We start from the raw sequence: 22,570 nt of genomic DNA, 5'->3' as shown, positions 1-22,570 counted from the left end.
AATATCATGAATGACGACAACAACAACAACTACTACTACTACCACAGCAACGGCTGCTGTGCTACCTCACGCGCAGGCGACGTCACCAAATTCTAAACGGCTCCCTACGTTAGTGCCCTACGTAGGGTGTGAGACAACATGGTTTTTATATTAGCGGAATCTAGTGCACTAGATGAACCGGCGACGCTGTATTTGGGATGTGAGTGAAAACAAAAAACACAGCCAGGAGGAAACCCGGAAGTGGCGAGGTTTCATAGAGAGTTTGTTTAAATTAACTCATAAACTCACTGTGCGTTTAGGAGAAGGTATAATATGCTAAAGTGAATTTTAATGTGCGCTATGATTGAAAATAAGTTGTAAATCTTTTAAAGATGTTGTGTTTACGCCTCTCCCACTCACATGACGAGTGAGTCAGCTGACTTTTGCTAATCTGTGACTTAAAAAGAAACCGGGCGGAGAGCCGCCGTGTTTCAGTTCACACGAGCAGGCGCACAGGAGCGGGATTTACTCGTGTTTACACGCTGTTTTAACTCACAGCCTCGGGGCAGGGGGTTGAGGAAGATGTCAGAGAGGATAGAAAGTGAAAGAGCGTGTGTGAGTGGATGAGTTCGCGCTGTGGACGCTGCTGCAGCCGGTTGTCGCGGTCATGGCTGAGTCGTTAGCGCTGCTGAAGCGGCTGAGTTACGCAGTCGGACACTTTCTGAATGATCTGTGCGCCTCTATGTGGTTCACTTACCTCCTGGTTTACTATCACTCTGTCCTGGGCTTTCAGAACTCGTACGCAGGTGTGTTATTGTTAGTGGGACAGGTAGCCGATGGAGTGTGCACTCCTCTGATCGGATATGAATCGGACAGAACCGCAGGATGCTGCAATTACGGCAAGAGGAAAACGTGGCATTTAATAGGTAAGGATTTGTCATGGCTTTTTAATCTTCTTCAGGAAGATGAACTTAAAGTGCTTTCCTGCAGGTGGCACTTCAGCGTGGATGGGGTTAAATAGAAAAGGTGCGTGGCCTCTGAGACAACCAGTTAAATGAAAAACAAATACACACATTAGTGATGGGAATTCCGGCCCTTTTCAGTGAGTCAGAGGAATCGGCTCAGCTCACCAGGAAGAGCCGACTCTTTAGATACCCAGTAAAAGCCGACTCCTTCGAGTCCCGGTGAGAGCCGACTCTTTAGATACCCAGTGAGAGCCGACTCCTTCGAGTCCCGGTGAGAGCCGACTCTTTAGATACCCGGTGAGAGCCGACTCTTTTAGATACCCGGTGAGAGCCGACTCCTTCGAGTCCCGGTGAGAGCCGACTCCTTCGAGTCCCGGTGAGAGCCGACTCCTTCGAGTCCCGGTGAGAGCCGACTCCTTCGAGTCCCGGTGAGAGCCGACTCTTTAGATACCCGGTGAGAGCCGACTCTTTTAGATACCCGGTGAGAGCCGACTCTTTAGATACCCAATGAGAGCCGACTCTTTAGATACCCAATAAGAGCCGACTCTTTAGATACCCAATGAGAGCCGACTCTTTAGATACCCAATGAGAGCCGACTCTTTAGATACCCAATGAGAGCCGACTCCTTCGAGTCCCGGTGAGAGCTGAGTCTTTAGATACCCATTTAAACGCCGACTCCTTCGAGTCCCGGTGAGAGCCGACTCTTTCCTGTCCCGGCGAGGGCCGACTCTTTCAACACACAATCACCTCGTCTGACCATTAAGAGTCGACTCTTTCTCCAATCAGTCGGCTCACCAATAAGATTATACTGAGGAATGACCACAAAACCTACTTGATTTGCGAATCCTCGTACTGTTTAGGCATACTTGTTTATTTTTTGTACTGTGAATAAGATTGTCTCTCTTTTTGTCTCTCGTGAGGTTAAAAAGGAAAAACACAGCTTATGTATCTCATGTTAGAGAGAAACCACAAATATCCTCCAGGAGTTTACACTGGAGACTCCTTTCATAAATGTCAAATAAACATCTCCTTACAGAAAACATCACCATATCAACCATTTTTTTAAATTATTACTGGAGCGTCCTGGCGTACACGTCCCTGTGAGTGAGCTGTTACTATAGAAACGATAACATATTAGCATGAGCGCATTAATATAAACCTGTGATTGGCAGCTGCACTACTGACAGAGCTGCTGCTATAGAAAATTAATCAACACCTTCTGACCAACCAGGAACCTAACTGCTGCTGATCTTTCTTTTTTCTCTCTTCCAGGGACGCTCAGTGTCGTGATCTCTTTCCCCTTCATCTTTAATCAGTGTATAGGCTGTAGTGAGTACACTCCACAATGGGCCAGTCTCATCTACTTCATCCCCTTCATCATCGTCTTCCAGTTTGGCTGGGCTGCGACCCAAATCTCCCACCTGTCCCTCATTCCCGAGCTGGTGAAGTCCGAGTCGGCCAAGGTGGAGCTCACTGCTTACAGGTATGCCGAGCTTTTACTAAGCAGATGCGCTCAAACTCGTGATACCGGATTGTTCACATCTACATCCTTGTATTCAAAACACACCTTTTAAAATCCTAGAACATGAACGCAGTGAGCTCGTTGTTGAACTGAAACCCCGGCTCACACACCGTATCTGGTTTTGGTGCTACACACACATGAAAGAAAGAAGGAAGCGCTTTTTTTTTTTTTTTTGCTAACCGCACAGTTGTTGTGCTAATTTGAGGGTACAGTCACAAGTCAGTGGCTCCGGTGCTTTTTTTAAATCTACTTCCTGTATTCACTGCTTTTGCGCATTTGCAGGTTCCCTTTAGATTTCAGGTCATTGAGCAGAATGTCACTGCAGGACTTCGTACTGAACCTCGAGTCCAGCTGAAAAAATCAAACCTGTTCAATACTGATTTACTCCAAACAACCAGCGTGTGACTCCAGCAGGAGAGCAGCGTGATGGACAGTGATCTGTCTGTCTCTCTACCTCTGTCTGGCTATTTACAGTGGATATAAAAAGTTTACACACCCCTGTTACAATGGCAGGTTTTTGTGATGTTAAAAAAATGAACCCAAGATAAATCATGTCAGAACTTTTTCCAGCTTTAATGTGAAATTACGATGTATAAAAATTGAGTGAAAAACAATCAGAAACTTTTTTTTACGGAAAAATAAAAAAATAAAACCCTCTCTTTATCCGTCTATCTTTGTGTTGAGTGTATTTTTCCTGTCTGTGTGTGTGTGTGTCTCTCTCTCTCTCTCTCTGTGTGTGTGTTTGTGTGTGTGTAATATAAATAATGTGTATATAGATAATGTATATGTGTATGTATATGCTCTCTATGGTTGTGTCTGTCTTTTGTTTTTGCATGTGCCTGTGTGTGTTTCAGTCTCTCTGTCTCATTATCTCTCTGCCTGTCTGTCTGTCTATTTTTCTCTCTCTCTGTTTGTCCATCTGTCTCTGTCTATATATTCTGTCTATCTGCCTGTTTGTGTGTGTGTGTGTGTGTGTGTGTGTATAGGAACTGCCTGTGTGCATTTCTTCTTTAGTATAGACAATCATTCTAGTTTATTCTGATTTTGTGAATGTACTCATTGATAGCCCTCCTCCTACTCTCTGTCTGTCTGTCTGTCTGTGTGTGTCTGTCTCTCTCTCTCTCTCTCTCTCTCTCTCTCTTTCTCTCTCTCTTTCTCTCTATTATCCCACAGATATGCTTTCACCGTGATCGCCAACATCACCGTGTATGCTGTGGCATGGCTGCTGTTCCATTTCCAGTCTAATGAAGATCCGTCCATCACCGATAACCTCGGTCCCGTCGACATCCCCATCTTCAGAGTGAGTATAAAACACACACACACACACACACACACACACACACACACACACACACACACACACACACGACTCGGCACTCACAATCAAACCCTGCAGAGACGTGATGTGCAGCAGAGTCAGTTTCGTGTTTCATGTTTCGAGTTAAGGGTGTCTCTTTCTTTTTTCTGTTCACTTTTAAAGGTGACACTTTTACTTCTCCTTTTTTCTCCATTTCTCACGAGTGCAGTGTTTCTGTATCTTCTGTTAAAGTTTAATTATTGCACATGATGTGATTCAGTGGTCTTCATACATATCCAATATCCATAATATTATTTTACTATACACCGTGTTTTACAAATTTTGAGTCAGAATTCTCAGTCATCTAAATTCAAAATAATAATTTAAAATGTAGAATTTGATAAAATAACATTTAACAAAGCCAGGATGATGTTGACTTTGTGCAACTTCACAGATTGCAAATAATCAGCAGGAAGTTGTGCAATATCTGAAACACCTGTTATCTGGAGAGCCCAAGCCAGTTACTCTCGATTAGATGTTTTTCATTTAATATTCTGCCGTTTCCTTGAAATACTTTATTTAAAGTACTGAATAAAATGAATACAAGCTTTCTGTGTGTTTTGTAGTGTTTTGATTTAAATTAAAAATTTTAGTAAATAAAAGTGCTGTATGAAATGTAATATTTCCAAATTGTTGAATTAAAAAAAAAAAAAATTATTTCTTTCTTTTGTACAAATATATTTTAAAGAAAATTTCATTTAAATTTAAATAATTACATTTTTATACTAATTAAAAAAATACCCTTTTATTTTAGCATTTTTTAAACTAAAAAATACTAAATGCTTATGTCAATATTTTCCTTTTTGTTTAATTATATATTTAAAAAAATTTTTAAAATATTTTCTGGCACACTGTAAGCTATTTTGAGCTGCATTTTAAATGTATAAAATACAACACTATATTTTTATCCTTTAATCCCATCACTGTGTTGTTTTGTGTGTGTGTGTGTGTGTGTGTGTGTGTTTTAAGAACCTGAGTCTGATCGTGTGGGGGATCGGCATGTTCTTCTCTCTGCTTTTCCACCTGGGCACGCGGGAGGCGGAGGCTGGGGGTAGCGAGGATGAGGAGGGAGGAGGTGATGAAGGAGAACGGACTCCTCTCCTCACCCGATCCACACTGAACTCTCCTTCTGTAGCTCTGCAGTGGCGACACTGGCTCAAAGAGCTGTCCTTCTACCAGGTACACACCGTCAGCCAATCAGCTTTCAGCATCCTGCAGCATTTACACATTACCACGGGAGAAGAATGATTAGTCAGGGGTTTAATTCAGCGACCTTGTAGATTTTACTGCTCAGTTCTGTGATTACGACTCGTGACTGATTCATGAGTCTGTCTGTATGGCAGGAGGATCATGTGACCTTTAAACTACAATCAGGTGGTAACTGGGTTAAAGCAGGTGAACATGAAATGATTTGCATACTGCAGAGAGGACACGACACAGTGAAGCATATAAACGTCATTACTCTGTTTTTCATATCACTCATTCTCTGGTTTTACATTAAAAAAAAAAAAAAAAAAAAAAAACTCCATCTGCGTTTCCTGAAGGAGAAAACACAGAGCTGACATGGAGCTGACAAAGACAGGAGGGGGGGAGACACACAGAGAGAGAGCGAGAGAGAGAGAGGGACAGACAGACAGACAGAGAGAGAGAGAGAGAGAGAGAGAGAGAGAGAGACTTTGACTTTTAAAAAAACCTTTATTTATACAATAAGCTTCTTAAAAAGAGATAAGTATTACCTATAAAAACATTGTATTTAAGAATAAGTGCTTCTGTTAAAAGCATAAGAATAATGATTCATTTTCAACACAACATCAAACCTCACCCTGCCCTCAAACCTTACAGACGTCCTGCTGTCTGTGCGTCATTTCAACTCCGAGTCTGGCCTTCACAACGGGGGGAGGAAGAGAAAGAAAGAAAGCAAAGAGATAAGGAATTAAAAGAAAGAGTGAAGGGAAAAGGAGAAAGAAAGAAAAGAGATGAGGAAGTGAAAGAAAGAAAGCAAAGAGATAAGGAATTAAAAGAAAGAGTGAAGGGAAAAGGAGAAAGAAAGAAAGAAAAGAGATGAAGTGAAAGAAAGAAAGAAAGAAAAGAGATGAGGAAGTAAAAGAAAAAAAGAAAGACAGAAGGGAAATGGAAAAAAGGAAGCGAAGAGGAAATTGATAGAAAGGGAAAGAAAGAAAAGAGAGGAGAAAAGAAAGGAATATAGAAAGAAATATTGGAATAAATAAAGAAATAGATAAATATACAAAGAAGGAAAGAAGGGAGGAAGGAATTAGGAAAGGAAGGGAAGAATGAATAAAGAGTAACTCTCCCCAGTTTGGGGTTTTACTTTTCATTTCAGCACGTTTGCTACATGTTACTGTTGAAGACGTGGTGTCGTATTTCACGTGTGTGCTGCAGTGACGTAAAAAAAGGGATGTTTTTGTCTTTTTCAGGTTGCAGTTCTTTACATGTGCACGAGGCTGATAGTGAACTTGTCACAGACCTACATATCTATGTACCTCACTAACACACTCCTCCTGCCAAAGGTAACACGTACACACCCTCACACACACACACACACACACACACACACACACCCCTCACTCGGGGCAGCTCTGATCTGTATTATATCTGTAGTTTAGTGAGCTGATCGCTTTACCACATGCTCTCTGTTTATCTGATGCTGTTTATAAAACTGTAACTGGTTCATGAAGCGTAGCCTTGTGTGTGTGTGTGTGTGTGTGTGTGTGTGTGTGTGTGTGTGTGTGTGTGTGTGTGTTTTTATCTCCTTCCTCTCTCTGATTGCAGAAGTACATCGCCACAATCCCCTTGGTGATGTACTTGAGCGGATTCGTCTCCTCGCTGATCATGAAACCTTTCAACAAGCTGATAGGGAAAAATGTGAGTTTACAGATTTCTGTCCTGATCAAACGTGAAAATGGATCAATGCTTAATGTTTAAACATTAATCTTTTAAATCGCACTCTTATTTCAGAGCAGTAAGATAAGAACTCTCGTTGAGTCGTGATTGTTTTATGTGAAAAGAAGTGAATAGGAATGTCCTGGAGCTGGTTGCAGAGTAGAACGTAAGGAACGTCTGTCGTAGCCTAGTATGAAGGTAAATGGCTGCTACGTTTGAGTTTACGAACCACTAAAAAATTTAACGGTTGCACAAAACGGCACAGTTTTATCCTAGCTTTAATTTATAACTTACAATTTAAACCTCTATTAAGTGTAACATCTGCCATAAACGAAAATATTCAGTGTGAGTTTACAGAATATAAATACATTTATTTTCTTTTTTATGAGGGCGAGTCAAATGAAAACCTTATTTTTTTTTTTTTTACATTTTGTATTGTTTATTGCAAATATGTGTCACAAAATTGTATCATGTCCTCTGGGAAAATATTCTTCCAGTTGCTCATTTATGTTGCACTTTTAAGGTTTTCATTTGACTCACCCTCATAGTTTGTGAGAAGTCCAATGATTTCTTTATGCAGAATGAACTGATGTGGTTTGTGATCATCGGACACGGCCTCCTCGCTGAAATACTCTATCAGCTACGAATTGACTATTTTTACATCAGGTGGTGTAACGATGATGCGCTTTACTCACCCAGTGCAAAATGTCAGGTCAGATTGAGATTGATGGTGAGGTACATCACAGAATATTTAAAATGTTTTACCGTTAAGTTCATGTAATTGTATTCTTTATTCTGTTTGTAGCTTTCTGTTTGTCTTTTGTCGAGAAAATGTTGATAAATTTGTTGCACTCAAGCCCAAGCAGAACAGTCGCTTAAAGAATTCGGTTAATTCGAATGAATGTTTTAATTTGATTTTCAAAATGTTCTATTCAAGATATACATGCATATATAAATTTTTAATTAAAACATCCATAAATGCTATTGAAAAGTTTAAACCAATATGAAGGGAAAAACACAGCCTTCTTAACCTGATAAACGCCTTCTACAGCCTGCTCCTCCCCCAAACGCTGCTCCTCCCCCAAACGCTGCTCCTCCTCCAAACGCTGCGCAGGTTTGAAAAGTCACATGAACATGTTTATGTAAAATATAATGCTACATTACATCTTAAGCAATAATTCTCCAGTTGAAATGACGTCATTTTCGACCTCGGCACGTTCGACAGTTGACGCCCCCGTGTTCGGATGTTGTTAGTAACAAGCCAGGCAGCTAACTCAGATGAGTGATGGATATTTTCTTTCTCAAACAGCAAACTGGTTGGTCAGTGTTTTAGATTTAACAAATGAATGTGTCTGTATGTTGATTAATCTAAAGCTAGTACTTGTATATACAGTATAACTCATTTAAAGCTAAGAAGTTTTACTGAGTTTATTTCTGATGCTGTGCGCAGAAAGAAAGGTTCACTAAGTTGTCCAAAAATAGTAGTAACAGCACCATCTATAGCAAATAGTGCAAACAACGGTTATTTTAAATAAAGAATATTTAAAGAAAGGATATTAAACATTGTGTGCTTTTGCACATCTACATTTTCCAAGTCCATTCTAATAAATAAAAAAGTTTTTGAAATATTATGCAATTTATTTATAATTGCGTTATGTAGGAACAAAAAGATTGACAATGTAATCAAGAATCGTCTTGATTACACTTTGTTGTAAAGCAAAAGTCTTTTTGTGTTTTTTGTTAAAATGACAAACTCAACATCGGCTGTAGATGTTACACTGAGACAGACAGACGCTGTAGTACTGTCTGTTTGTGTCAGCCAAATTGTTGTGGTATAAGAGGAATAAATCACTTCAAGACATGCTGTTATAGGAAAATAATCATCTTTGGGGTGCTAACAATAACTCTGCTCCACCACGCCATGCCATTGTTGATTATTTTACTATAAGAGCATGACAGAAAGTGTTTTATTCCTTACATAATATACTATATGTATATATACTATGTGTGTGTGTGTGTGTAGATGGCCTACTTCGTGGGACTGGTCCTGATCCTGGTCTTCTCTTACTGGGCTCTGGTAGACATTCATATGGGAGACGGTGTGTATGGAGCTGCAGTGCTGCTGGGGGCGGGGTCAGCCATCATCCTCGTCATGTCCCTGTCCATGACCGCCGATCTCATCGCCGATCAAACCGTACGCCCCGCTCCACTCCTTCACGTTTACACACGCTCACCTACAGTACCGAGTACAAAGTCTGACACTAGATTTTTATTTTATACTTTGTATTTTGATTCAGTACAAAAACATTTTAGATTTCGAACATTAGTTTTCCAGCACCAAATGAAATGTTACAGAAAAATGTTTGTATGTCAGTAAAGAAAGCAGCAGATGAGAGACATGAGAGACACTTTTCAGATAAAAACATAATGAAGGCTGCTGGGTTTCGCTGCAGAAATAAGAAGCGAGTCGACAGTCAAAGTCTCCAGAAGAACTGTGGCTGCTTCTGCAAGATGCTCAGTAACACTTCCAGCTCATTTCCTTATAAAACTGCACACACTGTACCTGAGAATGCTATTATTATTTTGTTATTATTATTATTATTTTTTTTTTAAAGCAAAGGGTCGTCACACCTTATTGACTGTGTTTCATTTATTACTGTTTACTGCTCTTTATAGTATTTTTTTTAATGTAGAAATTTAATTTCATTAGTTTAATTTAATTTCATTCTTTTTGAAGGCGTCTTTGCTCTACAGCATTTCTTTGCATGAGCCTAAGACTTTTACACAGAACTAAACATTCATGTTTATGCTACAGATCATGTAGCCCTGCAGGTTCCCCTTCAGTTCCATTTATTTTACTAGAATATTTTTATACGTTTGCCAGTTTGTCACTTTGTTCTCTCTTATCTGTTCTTTAAATGTGGAATTTACAACCATTCCTATAATCCACAGGTTCCCATCCCTGGTCCTGGAGAAACCCCTATCCTTCACATTTGAGTCTTTTCTCTGCTCTAACACACCCACTTCCACCCAGGAAGCGCTGTTAATTAGCTGACTGGTTGAGTCACGTGTGTTAATTAGCTGATTGGTTGAGTCACGTGTGTTAATTAGCTGAGTGGTTGAGTCACGTGTGTTAATTAGCTGAGTGGTTGAGTCAGGTGTGTTAATTAGCTGACTGGTTGAGGCAGGTGTGTTAATTAGCTGAGTGGTTGAGTCACGTGTGTTAATTAGCTGAGTGGTTGAGTCACGTGTGTTAATTAGCTGAGTGGTTGAGGCAGGTGTGTTAATTAGCTGAGTGGTTGAGTCACGTGTGTTAATTAGCTGACTGGTTGAGGCAGGTGTGTTAATTAGCTGAGTGGTTGAGTCACGTGTGTTAATTAGCTGAGTGGTTGAGTCACGTGTGTTAATTAGCTGATTGGTTGAGTCATGTGTGTTAATTAGCTGATTGGTTGAGTCAGGTGTGTTAATTAGCTGACTGGTTGAGGCAGGTGTGTTAATTAGCTGACTGGTTGAGGCAGGTGTGTTAATTAGCTGAGTGGTTGAGTCACGTGTGTTAATTAGCTGAGTGGTTGAGTCACGTGTGTTAATTAGCTGAGTGGTTGAGTCAGGTGTGTTTGTTAGCTGAGTGGTTGAGTCAGGTGTGTTAATTAGCTGATTGGTTGAGTCACGTGTGTTAATTAGCTGATTGGTTGAGTCACGTGTGTTAATTAGCTGATTGGTTGAGTCAGGTGTGTTTGTTAGCTGATTGGTTGAGTCACGTGTGTTTGTTAGCTGATTGGTTGAGTCAGGTGTGTTAATTAGCTGAGTGGTTGAGTCAGGTGTGTTAATTAGCTGAGTGGTTGAGTCAGGTGTGTTAATTAGCTGAGTGGTTGAGTCACGTGTGTTAATTAGCTGAGTGGTTGAGTCACGTGTGTTAATTAGCTGATTGGTTGAGTCACGTGTGTTAATTAGCTGATTGGTTGAGACAGGTGTGTTAATTAGCTGATTGGTTGAGTCAGGTGTGTTTGTTAGCTGAGTGGTTGAGTCACGTGTGTTAATTAGCTGATTGGTTGAGTCACGTGTGTTAATTAGCTGATTGGTTGAGTCACGTGTGTTAATTAGCTGATTGGTTGAGACAGGTGTGTTAATTAGCTGATTGGTTGAGTCAGGTGTGTTAATTAGCTGATTGATTGAGTCACGTGTGTTAATTAGCTGATTGGTTGAGTCAGGTGTGTTTGTTAGCTGATTGGTTGAGTCAGGTGTGTTTGTTAGCTGATTGGTTGAGTCAGGTGTGTTAATTAGCTGATTGGTTGAGTCAGGTGTGTTAATTAGCTGATTGGTTGAGTCAGGTGTGTTAATTAGCTGATTGATTGAGTCACGTGTGTTAATTAGCTGATTGGTTGAGTCAGGTGTGTTTGTTAGCTGATTGGTTGAGTCAGGTGTGTTTGTTAGCTGATTGGTTGAGTCAGGTGTGTTTGTTAGCTGATTGGTTGAGTCAGGTGTGTTTGTTAGCTGATTGGTTGAGTCACGTGTGTTTGTTAGCTGATTGGTTGAGTCAGGTGTGTTAATTAGCTGAGTGGTTGAGTCAGGTGTGTTAATTAGCTGAGTGGTTGAGTCAGGTGTGTTAATTAGCTGAGTGGTTGAGTCACGTGTGTTAATTAGCTGATTGGTTGAGTCACGTGTGTTAATTAGCTGATTGGTTGAGTCACGTGTGTTAATTAGCTGATTGGTTGAGACAGGTGTGTTAATTAGCTGATTGGTTGAGTCAGGTGTGTTTGTTAGCTGAGTGGTTGAGTCACGTGTGTTAATTAGCTGATTGGTTGAGTCACGTGTGTTAATTAGCTGATTGGTTGAGTCACGTGTGTTAATTAGCTGATTGGTTGAGACAGGTGTGTTAATTAGCTGATTGGTTGAGTCAGGTGTGTTTGTTAGCTGATTGGTTGAGTCAGGTGTGTTAATTAGCTGATTGGTTGAGTCAGGTGTGTTAATTAGCTGATTGGTTGAGTCAGGTGTGTTAATTAGCTGATTGATTGAGTCACGTGTGTTAATTAGCTGATTGGTTGAGTCAGGTGTGTTTGTTAGCTGATTGGTTGAGTCAGGTGTGTTTGTTAGCTGATTGGTTGAGTCAGGTGTGTTAATTAGCTGATTGGTTGAGTCAGGTGTGTTAATTAGCTGATTGGTTGAGTCAGGTGTGTTAATTAGCTGATTGGTTGAGTCAGGTGTGTTTGTTAGCTGATTGGTTGAGTCAGGTTTGTTTGTTAGCTGATTGGTTGAGTCAGGTGTGTTAATTAGCTGATTGGTTGAGTCAGGTGTGTTTGTTAGCTGATTGGTTGAGTCACGTGTGTTAATTAGCTGATTGGTTGAGTCAGGTGTGTTAATTAGCTGAGTGGTTGAGTCACGTGTGTTAATTAGCTGACTGGTTGAGTCAGGTGTGTTAATTAGCTGAGTGGTTGAGTCACGTGTGTTAATTAGCTGAGTGGTTGAGTCACGTGTGTTAATTAGCTGATTGGTTGAGACAGGTGTGTTAATTAGCTGAGTGGTTGAGTCACGTGTGTTAATTAGCTGATTGGTTGAGTCACGTGTGTTAATTAGCTGATTGGTTGAGTCACGTGTGTTAATTAGCTGATTGGTTGAGACAGGTGTGTTAATTAGCTGATTGGTTGAGACAGGTGTGTTAATTAGCTGATTGGTTGAGTCAGGTGTGTTAATTAGCTGATTGGTTGAGTCAGGTGTGTTTGTTAGCTGATTGGTTGAGTCAGGTGTGTTAATTAGCTGATTGGTTGAGTCAGGTGTGTTAATTAGCTGATTGGTTGAGTCAGGTGTGTTTGTTAGCTGATTGGTTGAGTCAGGTGTGTTTGTTAGCTGATTGGTTGAGTCAGGTGTGTTAATTAGCTGATTGGTTGAGTCAGGTGTGTTAATTAGCTGATTGGTTGAGTCAGGTGTGTTAATTAGCTGATTGGTTGAGTCACGTGTGTTAATTAGCTGATTGGTTGAGTCAGGTGTGTTTGTTAGCTGATTGGTTGAGTCAGGTGTGTTTGTTAGCTGATTGGTTGAGTCAGGTGTGTTTGTTAGCTGATTGGTTGAGTCAGGTGTGTTAATTAGCTGATTGGTTGAGTCAGGTGTGTTAATTAGCTGATTGGTTGAGTCAGGTGTGTTAATTAGCTGATTGGTTGAGTCAGGTGTGTTAATTAGCTGATTGGTTGAGTCAGGTGTGTTTGTTAGCTGATTGGTTGAGTCAGGTGTGTTTGTTAGCTGATTGGTTGAGTCAGGTGTGTTAATTAGCTGATTGGTTGAGTCAGGTGTGTAGAGAAAACACTAAAAGGTGCAGGACGGGGTTCTCCAGGACCAGGGATGGGAACCTGCGCTATAATCTATTTAAATTAGTAAATTGTTTAATGTATTGTTATTAATGCTGAAATGGTTACAAACATCCTAGGAACATCTTCAATATATTACTTTTATCTTTACATGTGTGTCTTCCTTTCCTTCTATATTCGTCCTCACAGCAAAGCGGAGCGTTCGTTTACGGCGCTATGAGCTTCACTGACAAAGTCGCAAACGGAGTGGGAGTCATAATCATCCAGGGCCTGCACCCGTGCCAGTAAGTCAACGACATAAACATCTAATAGGTATAAACTATAATATCAATTCAAGATATTTCGATGTTAAATGTAAAGTAAAATAGTGACTTTGAATATATTTTGAAAAGGTACGTCAGTGACAACATTTTTAAAAAATAAAAATGTAATATGAATTCATTTCATAGCTTCGTACTTCACATTAGATTCTTATATAATAAAAATAATAATAATAATAATATACAAATGCATATTAAATGGGATTAACAGCAATTTAACACACTGAAATGTTACTGAGTATCAAATAATTTCTAAAAAAAATCATAAGATGAATTTTAGCCACTTGGATAATAACAAAAATTTGCACTGTAAGATTTATACACAACCAAAACAACATATATTTTAAAATATCTCTATTTTACTGTCGCTCATATTATTTTATTCAGTTTTTCTGTAGCAAGTTCACTCTTTTTTTTATTTACTCTTTTTTTTAAATTTTGATGATATAGTTTTATTTTACTGACATTCTGCTGTTATGCATTTATAAATATTCATGTCTTTGACACGCATATTTATAAATGTATACAAATGTACATTAAATTTTATATTATGATAGAATTAACAGAGAAAACCTGTCTCCTGTATACATGCTGTATGTGACGTGTGTGTGTGTGTGTGTGTGTGTGTTCCTCTGCAGTACTCAGGCATGTTGTCCTGCGTGTGTGTGGTATTATCACTACGTGATGGTGATCGTTACGGGCGGAGTCGCTGTTGTAGCAGCACTCAGTCTCTGCACCATTCTCATCTGGCCAATCAGGATCAGATATCGTAAGTCCACATTTATCCCCTTCGTCTCTCTTTTTTTTTTTTTTTTTTTTTTTTCCTCCTCTGACACCGTGACAGTCATTCCAAACAAACTGAGCCATGATGTTGGTATTAGTTCCTCTAGTTAGTATTAGAAATCTTCCTTTTTAGTGCAACCTTCCTGCTTCCTGTATAGCGCAACACGTAAGACAAATCAAGTCGAGGCACTTATTATTACTAATGTGAGCTGTGGTGAAGGAGGCGGGGCTTCCAGGGTGTCAGGTAATATCAGAGAGTTTAAAACATCTATGCAGCTGTCAGTCATTCTGAATTCATATGTCCACTGGTTCATTGGCTCTTTTATTGCGGGGGAAAGGAGACTGCTCGTTTGGAGTATTTTTGCATCCCAGTGTACGCCGATGTTAAAATGCAGAGTTTCTAAACACAAAAAAAGGTTGGCAGGTCTGATACAGTCATTTAATTAATTAATAATTAATTAATTTTTTGGTATTTTTCATCTCACCTGTCACCCGTGCCCCGCTTCTGCAATTCCTTCACGCCTCACAGTTTGAACATCTTTGACGTAGGCAATGGAATAATGGTTTCTCCACCATATCTAGTGCAGTATATGTTCAAACTGCAAGTCATTTGGGATTCACCTGAAGTCACGCAGAAGTCTTCCAGGAAGTCATGTGACCTAAATCATGTGCACTTTAAATCATGTGATGAACTGTTAATGAAAGACAGTGTCAGATGTGAGTGTGTCGATATATATGTATCCATGTATCCATGAATCCTAGTCAAATTAATACAAAAAAAAAATGTTGTATTAAATATTTTAACAGAAAATTAAATGTATTATTGCTTAAAAAAGCTGTCCGTAAAAAAAAAACTTTTCATTTTAAACATGGTCTAATGTACTTTCTTTAGCCATAGAGACTTAATAATAATAATAATAATAATAATAATAATAATAATAATAATGATATGAGATAGAATTGAAAAGTGATCCAGAAAAGTTTCAGGAATACGCCATGAAGTCGAAACACAAATATGCAAGGTGGGTGTTGTGTATTACAGTGTCGGTGGAGCAGCAGGTAAACGGGTCTGCTAACCATCTCCCTGATGGTGAGACTTTTATTCACATTCATACAGACTGCACTTCACTCAATCACTGATCTCACTTCACCAACGTCATCCTGAAATGTCACGGATTTAATGAAATGCAATCAAAACCTGTACAGCACTGTGCACGGTTCTTATCTACAGAAATGATGTCATGGTTGATGATCTCGTGACGGCCTCACTACTCGACGTTTTACCCCTAAGAGAACCTCGGCTCATTTGTGATTCAGCTTTATGAAATTTATTTATTCACTCGCATATAAATTTCACGTGTTGAATTTAACATCTAATTATCTTCACATGCCTAACATGTAAAATCATGATATCAGGTCATACACTTAGGAACAGGGATCAAAGTATTATAGGAAAATAATTTTACTGTTACCACCCCGAAGTTGATTATTTTCCTCTAACAGCATATCCCGAAGTGTTTTATTCCTCTTACACTACAGCAATTTACCAACAATTACAATTTTTATTTATTAAAGAACAACACATCATGGTTTTTATCTCTTTATAGTTACATTTATTGTTCTTGAACATCCATGGAGTAAGTTAGTCCCTGATATCACTTACGTTATAGCAGCTACAAACAGTCGTTCTCTGACCAACCTCGCTTTTCTCTCTCTTGAAGTTAATAAGACAAAAAAGAAACGCAGCTTATGTTACTGAGAAACCACTAAAAGTGTAAACTCCTGTGTCCTGAAGATATCGGAAAAGTTACAGCTTTATCTATGACCGTTACAAAGCGCTGACACTGGAGACTCCTTCCATAAATGTTAACTGAACATCTCCTTAGTGAAAACGTCAATATATCAGTGATTACACAGTGATTATACGTTTTTTATGAGGAGCGTCCGCGTACAAGTGCCTGTTACTATAGTAATGGAGCGCGTTCATATAAACCTGTGATTTGCAGCCGCACTACTGTCAAAACTGCTGTTATAGAAGATGAATCAACACCTTCTGACCAATCACAATCCACCGATCTGAATCAGACTGTTGATTCTGTTCACTGGACCACAGCGGGAATCAGTTTGCATTTGTGTGAATTTGTGTTTTCTGAGAATTCTGACTTTGTCTGCATTTTTGGTGTGTGTGTGTGTTTCCTCAGGTCTCAGTGTGATGCCCGGTCTGATGTCAGACGGAGAAGATTCAGAAAGCAGCACAGAGCCGACGCTCGTTAACTGAATTATTCTGAAACATACATGTAAATCTGCACAAACTGAACTCTGAGGTATTATTGTGAGCTGAAGTGAGCCACTGCTGACATTATATTCCTATTTATCCAGTTATTTATGGATAAATCCTGTGTGTGTGTGTGTGTGTGTTTGGACGTTCTCATGTGTGGGGCTGTACAGTCCATCATCATCATCGTAACTAACAGCACTACCCCAAGTGCCAGAGGAATATTTTTACTTTATTTCACGTTTGTATTATTGTTTATTACAAGTGTTTTTATTCGGCATCTGGGTTTCACAAAATGACATAGACCAGATACACTATAGTATATATTACCCATAATGTGTGTGTGTGTGTGTGTGTGTGTGTGTGTGTGTGTGTGTGTGTGTGTGTGTGTGTGTGTGTGTGTGTGTGTGAGAGAGAGAGAGAGAGAGAGAGAGAGAGAGAGAGAGAGAGAGTGTAAGAGAGAATGATCCATTTTAAAGGCATTCAGACACTATTGGTTTACAAAGGGACCAGCGTTATAAATGTATTTTTTATTATTATTATCTGTATATTATGTTATAATCTATAAGAAAGCGATGGTTCAGCCAAAAAAAAAAAAAATGTAGTCACTCAGCCACGACATGTTTGCTGTCTCATTAGTTTTTCTTTATCTGTACAATAGAAGCAAGATTTCTACTATTTTATCCAGCTGTGTTTGCACAAATGACATTTCTGCGACAAATTCCGAGTCTCATTTATCAGTCTTTAAGTAAAATATTTTCATGGCCAAAATGATCTAAAAATTCCTTACTAAAGTTTTGGCAACATTGATTTTTTTCATACACGAGTGTTAAAATGTCAATCGGAGTAAATTACTAAGCGCTTTCACGACACAACCGATTTACATTTAGCCATGCCACGCCATAAAACTCAAAGCTCACAGAGAGCTGAAAACCAAAATGGCAACTAAACGGCGAAAGCGCACCTCCCAAGTCCGGTGTTTGTGCTAAATCTTCCAGTAATGCAGCTCAGCCATTGCAGCGCATCAGTAGAGACACACTAACTCATTGTCCTTTTATAGGGTGCCATTACTTTTGTCATACCTTATGGATTAGCTTTCCTGTTTCAAAAAATGTTCATTAAATTGGATTTAATGAAGTAATTTAAGCCTGGCAGTGTAATCCGTATATAAAATCGCAGTAACTTGTCGATGAGTTTACGATTCGAAGATGATCAGTTGAGGTTCACATCAGTGAGTCTCCTTATACATAAATTTACACAAACTCAGGAGCAAAACTCAGGATACAGATTATTATTATTTTTTTTCTGAACTAACACATCTTGAGTAAATGCTCCTGCTAACAAATTATGAATAAATTCATTCACTTCTGATTTTATATATATATATATATTGCATTTTAATAAAAGAGGCCCAGTGCCTTCTGAAGCTCTTTAGAGATACAGTTTGTTAGCACAGTGCTAAACTGGTGGCTATAAGCTTGCATTACTTGTTGGCTACATCAGCCTCATGTGCAACACTAAAGACTAAACTAAAGACAAACATGTCGTGACTTTTAGGCTACATTTCTACATGTATATACATTTAGGCTGAACTATCACGTTCACATTTATGTCATAGCTAGGCACATTCCGATACGTTACTTATGAATTATATTAACATTAACTATAATTAATAATAATGTCATGGACACTTTAAAATGTTCCCTATACTGCTTTTTCGAGGAGTCTCCCTACGTAGGCAGTGCATTTTGGGAAATGATTGTCCTCCTAAGAAAAAGACTGTCCTTTATTTTCAGACAGATTTGCCAGTGCATCACATGTCCTGTTGCAGAGAAGGCAGTCTCATAAGAGATAAAATAATCACTTATTATGATTATTATTATAGTTTAATACTGGAGCATACATACTCATGGAGCAGAATGTAAAAGTTAATAATGGAAAAAAATGCACATTTATGTTTAAAGGGAAATCATGTGTAAAGTTTCTGTTAAAAACTTGCACGTGGATTATTTTTATTCTCGATCTCACTGGGAACAACACTGCTGCATCATGTGGTGATGGACACGGTGTTCTTTAGACAAGAGTTTACTGACTGTACACTTATACTTTCTATTCATAAAGCTTTCGACCTGTTTTCCATTGCTAATAATTACACATGGCACAATATCACTTATTCTTTTCTGACACTGTTACCCATCTAATTTTTTTCCTTTAAATACTAAGCTTTAAAAAAGATTTTTATGAATGAAGGGGAAAAAAAAATAAACATGCTAAAAACATGACTTATCAAAACTGCAGCTTTTTAAAAATTCAGTTAAACTCTTTCACACAAAATAACTTCATTATATTTATTTATATTTGCAATTTAAAGTATAAAGTATAAATGGAATAAAAAAAATTCTAACAAAAACACGTAATTTTTTTTATATTAATATGTAATATATGTAATGTAATCATTCTTTATATGTAAACATTTCCAAAAAAAAGCTATTAATGGGTGTTTTCCCAAAAAAAAAAAAAAAAAAAAGGTACTTCCACATGTGACTCACTGTACCTTGTTTACGTTATTGTGCTAAAGGATTTGTTATAGGAAACATAGTGAATCAAACTCACTTTTTATTTTCTCCAATATCTGATTTTTTTTTTTTTTTTTTTTTTTGCTGGAGTCAGAACGAATCCTGGGAATTATATCAGTGCCATTTCTACTAATAATGCTTTACACACTGTAATAATGCCCTCTGTGAAATACTGTATTAATTCCTTAAGTAACATCAATCTGTTCAAAATCTCATCTTTAACTTTTTCCTCTATGCATTTATTAAGTATCTTTAATCATTTTTATAAAGAATCATAAAACATTATGAACATTTAATGTCATTAGTTATTTTTTATTTTCTGTATAATCACTATAAAGTGGAAACCTTTATATCCAAACTAATTACACACATTTGTTTCTCGCTATTTTTCCACACCGGTCCGTTCATTCTGACTACTTCCTGTGATGAAGAGTGACACTTGTGTAATTTAATAGCACTTTTATGATGAGGCTTGATGATGACTTTATAAGCTGCTTACAAAGCAATGCTAGCAAATTATAAGGGATTATCAGCACAGTAATTATTAAATCAGGTCTGATAGCAGATCTAATCTTTGAAAGGACATTTTAAGGAAATAAATGGAAATATATATATCTCACACAGGGACATGATCTGTGGTCAATCTGAGACATGTTTTTAATCTTTATTTTAATGTAGAATTTTTTTTTTTATCAAATTGCATATAGTGAAAAATAAAGTGCACCATTCTGTCTTTGTTTTTTGAGTGAATTAATTGCTACTTTTGAAATAATTTCCAATATAATATTTAATGGGGTGCCCTAATTTTTTTCAAATGACTGTACATATACATACGTATGTATGTTAATGTGTGTGTGTGTGTATATATGTATATATTAAATATTATATATTATATGTTAATGGCATGGGGGTGCAAACTTTTGCACTTCTCTGAGCTGCACTTGGTATTGTTTGTACAACATGTAAGGAATAAGACACTTGGGGTGTGCTGTTACAGTAAAATAATGAGTGAAGTGGAGGTAGGTGATTATCTTCCTGTAACAGTATGTTCTCAAGTGTTTTATTCCTTTTATACCACAGCAATTTGTCAACAATCACAATTTTCATTTATTATGAAACAAAACATTGCACTTTCTAACCCATTTATAGTTTACATTTTTTGTTGTGGACCTGACGTAAACAGTCGTTCCCTCACCAGCCTCTTTTTTCTCTCTCTCTTGAAGTTAATAAGACCAAAAAAAAAACAAAAAAAAAAACGCAGCTTGCCACCTTCAGAGAAACTGCAAAGCGTAAACTCCTCTGCCCTGAAGATGTCGTAAAACTTCACGTGTGACTGTTACAAAGCACTGACACCGGAGACTCCTTCCATAAATGTTAAAAGTCTCCTCACAGAAAACTTCACCACATGAACAACTACACACGTTTATAATCCATGTGAAGGAGCTGTTAAAGGTGTCATTGAAAGAAGGAGAAGGAGGAGGAGCTAAGTTTAATCACGTGATGTAGGACCGTTAATTGGTGAGCCAATCACATCACTTTGCTTAATTGCAGTGATTGGGTTATAACAATGCAGCTGTCTGACAGAAATATGAGAATGAATTTAGGTTACAAACATAAAACTAAGAGAGAGGATATAGAAAGAATTTAATCTTATTTATTTATTTATTTTTATAAATCTGGTCCTTCTGGTATCTTGTCCCAATCCTTAACTAATAACTAGATTAGCTCAGAACCTACTAACTAGCTGCAGTGTGTGATTATATGGAGCGTTGTTGTCTGTAGAGGATTTAAATGCCACTCCATGCTGAGAGGAAATCCATCCGATGAGTGAGTAACATTACTGGCTTTACTCTTATTTCTCTTGGACATGTCAGTGTATATAATAAATGTTAATATAAATGTTATAAAAATATATAAATGTTTATATATTTAAGACAGTGAATATGAAGTCTATTGTTGTTGTTAATAATAATAATAATAATAATCATAATAATAATAATAATAATAATATAATTATTAATGTATGATGTGTGTGGAAATACTGTACATGTGTATATGAATTTAAGGCATAATGAATATTTCATACTGCATTACGTCATACATCTACTTTATCTCCACATTTCACACTTCCTGCTGTACTCATTTTATCCACAAGGTGGCAGGAAAAAACAACAGGAGAATGATGGGACATGCAGAAGAGTGTAGAGTTTAGTGTAGTCCACTCCTACTGCAAAAATATCCATGTTGATCTTTCTTTCTTTCTTTCTTCCATCCATCCACTCAAACAGTGGCTTAAAACAGGCCACAAATGGCAAAAGAAACAATATAATAGTTTGAGACTTACAAAATATAGGCAATATTTCTTGGTTTTTAAGTAGAAAAAGAAAACTACTGTCAGTGTTTTGTGACATTTTTATGACATTGTTGTTTAGCATGCTTTAGCTGTAGTGCATTTTTTACCTAAAATGAGCTGATGTGCCAAAAATCTGAAAAAAATGAAATGTATGAAGAGTTTTGTTGGGGGAGAATAAAGCAAGTTTTTAAAACAGCAACTTCTTACAATTAAATGACTAAAAAGTCTGTAAGTGTAACAGGTCTAACGTTCATCATGGCCAAACCTGATGATAAAGATGTGATGATACAACAGTGTGATGCTTTACAGTAATAATAAACTCTGACTGTCCTATACATTTATTTCTATTATATTTTCTATTACATATGTTATGTTATAATTTACGTTACAGTGGAGGTAGAAATAGCAGCTGATGCAGTTCAGGGTGCATTAAACAGAGTGGAACAATTGTTTTATAAAATAATAATAATAATAATAGTTGTATTTATATATAATATAATAGCAATGATCTATAGTGATGACAATATTAATGAATAATATATATTTAATAAATAGTACAATTTATTAATAATATATTATAGATGACCTATCATTAAAGAAGCACTGTATTTCTGCTGCAGTGTTGTACATCATTTAATGTTGTCCTCCTTGAAAATATAAAGTGTTGAATACTGAGATTTGTTCTCCGTTCCATCGCTTCATGATCTCATGAGCTAATGGCCTCCTGGCCTCTGCGTATTTACACTGAGCTGGAAGAGAGTCAGCAGTTTATCTGAAACATATTCATCCTTCTCATCCGTCTGTGTGTCGTGTAGAACATCACTAGCAGGGGAAAAAACCCAACCCAAACACTTATTAATAACACCTTTGTTTTAAAGCTTAAAGAATCCAAATGGAAAACACACGTCCGCCTGCGTCCTATTACGGAGCAATTAGAGCTAATTGGAAGAGCGTTTGTGAAAACCCACTGTCAGCTCTTTCAGATCTGATTCAGCACAATGGACTGGTTAAAGGACAACTGTAACGCAGTGTGCGGCTCAGACAACAGAGACAAACACAGCTCTGTTTCTGAGAAGTACACTCATCATTTCCCACAGTGCAGCAGCACAGCTAGCTCATTACACTTTCCCTAACACTTTCCCTGTAAAGTCCTGAAGACAGATGAGGAAATGATCTACTGAATATTGTGGCTTTTTAATTCCTGATTTTGTTTATTTGATTGATTAATTGATTATTCCAATTA

The 22,570-nt window shown here is 37.8% G+C and overlaps 1 protein-coding gene across 2 annotated transcripts; it reads left to right on the top strand.

Annotated features, from left to right (window-relative positions):
- The first annotated feature begins 226 nt into the window (after nucleotides 1–226).
- On the top strand, nucleotides 227–19,707 carry LOC113539336 (major facilitator superfamily domain-containing protein 12-like). 2 transcript variants are annotated; one of them, XM_026935041.3, is made up of 11 exons: nucleotides 227–905; nucleotides 2,217–2,427; nucleotides 3,640–3,766; nucleotides 4,793–5,002; nucleotides 6,259–6,351; nucleotides 6,614–6,706; nucleotides 8,748–8,918; nucleotides 13,210–13,304; nucleotides 13,979–14,109; nucleotides 15,166–15,213; nucleotides 16,325–19,707. In XM_026935041.3, exons 1-11 carry the CDS (start codon nucleotides 647–649, stop codon nucleotides 16,399–16,401), a joined length of 1,515 nt encoding a protein of 504 aa, XP_026790842.1. In that variant the 5' UTR covers nucleotides 227–646; the 3' UTR covers nucleotides 16,402–19,707. The 2 variants fall into 2 exon arrangements, with proteins under 2 accessions (XP_026790842.1, XP_026790843.1); XM_026935042.3 differs by lacking the exon at nucleotides 15,166–15,213 and having other exon boundaries at nucleotides 231–905.
- The last annotated feature ends 2,863 nt before the right edge of the window (nucleotides 19,708–22,570 follow it).

This window comes from Pangasianodon hypophthalmus, chromosome 14 (genome assembly GCF_027358585.1).
Source record: "Pangasianodon hypophthalmus isolate fPanHyp1 chromosome 14, fPanHyp1.pri, whole genome shotgun sequence".
In the NCBI taxonomy this organism is placed as follows: domain Eukaryota; kingdom Metazoa; phylum Chordata; class Actinopteri; order Siluriformes; family Pangasiidae; genus Pangasianodon; species Pangasianodon hypophthalmus.
The sequence above is the reverse complement of the archived record's forward strand: the minus strand, read 5'-3'. Positions and strand labels throughout refer to the sequence as shown.